This window comes from Amaranthus tricolor, chromosome 10, assembly GCF_026212465.1.
Source record: "Amaranthus tricolor cultivar Red isolate AtriRed21 chromosome 10, ASM2621246v1, whole genome shotgun sequence".
Lineage (NCBI taxonomy): Eukaryota > Viridiplantae > Streptophyta > Magnoliopsida > Caryophyllales > Amaranthaceae > Amaranthus > Amaranthus tricolor.
In genome coordinates this window covers 9504061-9508107 of record NC_080056.1, presented here as the reverse complement: position 1 = coordinate 9508107, position 4047 = coordinate 9504061, and the positions used below count along the sequence as shown (strand labels likewise).

Genomic DNA, 4047 nt, shown 5'->3' with positions numbered 1-4047 from the left:
AGACCGAGCCAGACGCTGAGGCTGAGGCTGAAAACAAGACCGAAGCTGAGGCTGAGGTAAAAACCGAGGCAGAGGCTGAGGTCAAGACCAAGTCTGAGGCTGAATCGGCTGCAGCTGAGGTCATTGTCGCCTCTGCGACAGAGACAATTCCCGAGCCTGTAGAAGAAGCAAAGGCAGTTGAAGCTCAAACCTCAGAGGACAAAAACGATGCACCACTCGTTACGCTATAGTTGATGAATGTACTAAAGCCATGAACAGATATATGATATATATATATGAGAACAAATTATTTTTGTAATTGGTACAAAATGTAGTGAGAGTTTGCATCAAACTTTAACGAATGTGATTTTTTTCATTCTGATTCTCTAATGTACAGCTAATCAGCTATGCTTGTACTATGATTACTGAATTGATCAAATTTAAGGATACTAAAACTATGCAGCTGATGTTAATATCTCAGGAATCCAATTGTTCTGAATCATTGCAACATTAGTATCTATGATCAACACCATTTATAAAACAAAAATCAATCAGATGTACAGCTACAATGAAATATCACTATGTTTCTTGGACTCGGTACTGATGTTTGATACAGGTACGTGTCCAAGTGTCGGATACGTTCAAATATTCATGGATCATACCAATGTACGAGCATCAAGGATCAGACACGGGTACATGAAGCAAAATAAAGTGTCCAAGTAACATAGTCAAGGACTCAACTGGGCCAGCCCAATAAACCGCAGGTCCTATTCACATATACAAGGAAGAGAGCAGCTAAGAATTGAATAATTAATTAATTAATATTTTGGCTGTATTATAATGTCATTAAATTGTTAGTGATGTCAGCAGGTTGTTATTTCTTGTTTTGTTTAAATACCTGATGCATGCATTGTATTGGGTATCAAAAAGTTTGTTATTGAGCTTGCTCACCTGGGAGAGAGCCTCCTCTCTTTTATTTTCATACTTACACAGAAATATAATCGAAAACCTAACAACTTCTCTTCTTTAATTCCAATTTCAGTATATACATATTACTTGATTCTTTACACATAGGTCACTAATTTATATTCGTGTATAGTCAAGGACATCTTTCGAGATGAAACGAAGCTGCTTGATTATGAAGAGCTAGACAGGCAAAAGCTTGAACCAGAAAAACAAGATTCACACCATTTCATTACCTCAATGTCATTAAGTCGTTCCCACCGAGCTAGGGTTTGGAGGTCAAATGTACCCTTGTACTGATAAGGAGGTTGTTTTTAATGGATTTTTAATAGCAAACATCAACTGCAAACTCACATAGTCATGAAATGCACATGATTTGATGAGTTGTTTAAGTCAAAATTGAAGAAAAGAGATTCAGATGGAGGAAAAAACTTCCCTTTTGCCAAACATCCATCCAGTTTTGCCAAACATGTACGCATCCGCCTTGTGGCAGAAGAGACTGCCATAAGCAAATACAGCACCTGCAACTTAAAAAAACCTTGATTCAACAGCAAACTACATCAATATTCTATATGTGAACCTATCTATTCAACTTTCAGGAGATCTAGAAAAATGGAAGTATTAACCCTATCCCTTTCAACATTCAAGAAGGCTGGAAAAACAGAAGTAATTAGAAGTTCAATCAACCTTTTATGGTCTTCAAGACGTCGAATAAAGTATCAACAAGAGAAAATGTGCACACAGCAATTTGATCAGAGCTGCTTTAGGGGCACTTTCAATTTTTCAAAGTAAATATTACTCCTTCAGTCCCTTTGAGTTTACACCATATGATTCAGATTTGTGAGAGCTTTTTGAGTCATATGGTGCAAACACAAAGACGGAGAGGGTATAATAAGTGGCATGGATGCAATGAGGAGACAGATCCTGCAGCAAGACAAAACTGTATTAATGTCAACACTCAAATTTCAGCTTATTTCATCTGGTTCAATTGGCAATGACCAGAGGTGTTCAAAAAAGACCTGATATTTACCCGACCATGTAATCGAACCTGATTTGGCTCAAATTCAAAAATGAGTTACAATTATGTAAAAACATTATGGACGTAAAACCCGATTTTAAACCGACCCGAAACACCTGACCCGAAATCAAAACGATGATCCGAATGAACACCTCTAGCAAAGACTATAACAAATAGCTGTTTAGCAGAACAAGGAACCTACTGAATAATCTCTATCCGCTTATGCTGGCTAGCAGAAGGCAAGATTTAGTGACAGTACCAAAAATCAGCTATATGTTTGCTTTGGCAGCATATATACCAGTAACATCTGATATTGGTATTATATAGCTAATGATCTCAATTAATCTAGCAAATATAGATAACAAATTGTTGTATGAGACAGTCTCACAGGGAGACGCGCCTCATACATGGGTTAAATAGCACATCTCATACATATTAAGAGAATATAGACTCCTTGTTTGAGGTCGTCTCACCCAAATACGGTCTCTCACAAGAATAGCTCAATATACATTCATATCTGATTCTAGAAACTTCTGTAGTTTTGTTGAAAGAACTGTGCAAAAAATTGAAAAAAATATAATGCTTCCCAATAAATTCAAATACATAGTTTAACACTAGCTAATTATCACATTAATTTCTCATTACACATCTTTTATGATGAAATACATATGAAAACTGCAAAGCAGTTTGTTCAGTTTACAAGTTATCAGCATCATAAGAAATAACTGAAATTTTTTGGATATATCTAATAAGTGAAGAATTGAATTGAACCATCATCATCATAATCATACCAAGTGTATACCCATAAAGATTTGAATTGAACCGAACAAAAATTAATTGTAGAAAAATATGCCTACGTATATGAAGTAAGCTGCTTTCTAAACTACAGTTATTTCCTAAACATCATTTTCTTCCTTATGACTTTTAACAATTCCATTACAAAAGCAAGAGTATGTGAAAAGAACAAAAGGAAGAATGTGTGCATCAAGTTAAATGGCTTAGGCTGCCACTTTTCTTATATTCATTGATTAGTTCTTCATTTATAGTTTCATCCTTAACTCCCAGAATTATAAGCAGAAGCAGAAGGGGATAGCTAACTGTAGTGAGTACCCAGTTGATAATCAGTTGGTTCAGATATGAGACATTGTGCACATCTACTTGCCAAGCAACTGCTGCCCCTGCACTCTGCACTCCCTTGTAGAAGCCACTGTACCTGAAACAATTAGCAAATATAATATTTAAAGCTACTAATTGGCTTTCCTACAGCGTATTCTAGGACATTTGTTTTCATTTGCAGGTCATTCTCGAGCCAAGGGTGTTATTGGTTTGCCCCTAAACCTAATCATAGCCTGTATGAGTGGGATATACTGGATAAGGTTATTAGGATCGGGATTCTACCTAGAATCGTTGAGGGGTAGAATCAAAATTGGTAGAATCGGATCGTAGGATCGTGTGATCCTACAAATATGCATCAATGTGCTTTGAATTACTGAATATCATCTATATTTGTTCTCTTTGTATGTTTTAAGGTGTAAGTAAAAACTTTTTGACTTCATCTATTAAGTTTTGAAAAATATACTTTTAATAATCATTTTAAAACTGAAAATTAAGAAAAACTTGAATTTTATAAAGGTATTAATATAATTATATTTATACGTGAGTGAAATCTGTATTATATGAAAATATTTTGCAATTGAAACTACCCATATAGGATTGGATTGTAAAATCATAGGATCGTAGAATCGCGTTATGATCCTATCATCTAAATATTTGAACTAAGTAGGATCGCACGATTCTACCACATTAAGAGCCTACCTACGATTCGGATCGGTCGCCTATTTTTGGATCGTAAGATCGTAGAATCGTAGATCAGAATCGGAATTCTGATAACTATGCTGGATATGATGACGATGATGAAGAAATGCAACAACTAAAACAACAAAAAGTTCTATGTTAGAGCAAGTGCCAAATCAACCTAGAGGGAAGGTATTGGATTGATCACTCAAGTTAATGCACATGGTGTTGTGAGCAACACAAGAGATGCTTTGTTGTTTCATGGTGGTGGTGCAACGAAGAACATAAGTGTG

At 35.6% G+C, this 4047-nt stretch overlaps 1 protein-coding gene across 6 annotated transcripts in view; it reads right to left on the bottom strand.

The window, feature by feature from the left end:
* Positions 1-1250: 1250 nt before the first annotated feature.
* The window catches only part of LOC130826154 (UNC93-like protein 1), a 5076-nt gene continuing 2279 nt past the window's right edge, over positions 1251-4047 (bottom strand). The window contains exons 2-4 of one of the 6 annotated variants that reach the window (XR_009047028.1): positions 3071-3173; positions 1630-1866; positions 1251-1463 (exon numbers count right to left, since the gene is read on the bottom strand). Coding sequence is in view for 2 of the 6 variants with exons in the window: in XM_057691712.1 (XP_057547695.1) it covers positions 1738-1866; positions 3071-3173 (232 nt within the window). In the remaining 4 variants the exon portion in view is untranslated. Of the gene's footprint in view, positions 1867-2567; positions 3174-4047 lie in introns of those variants that run through there. The other 5 variants (XM_057691712.1, XR_009047030.1, XM_057691713.1 and 2 more) reach the window with 5 other exon arrangements.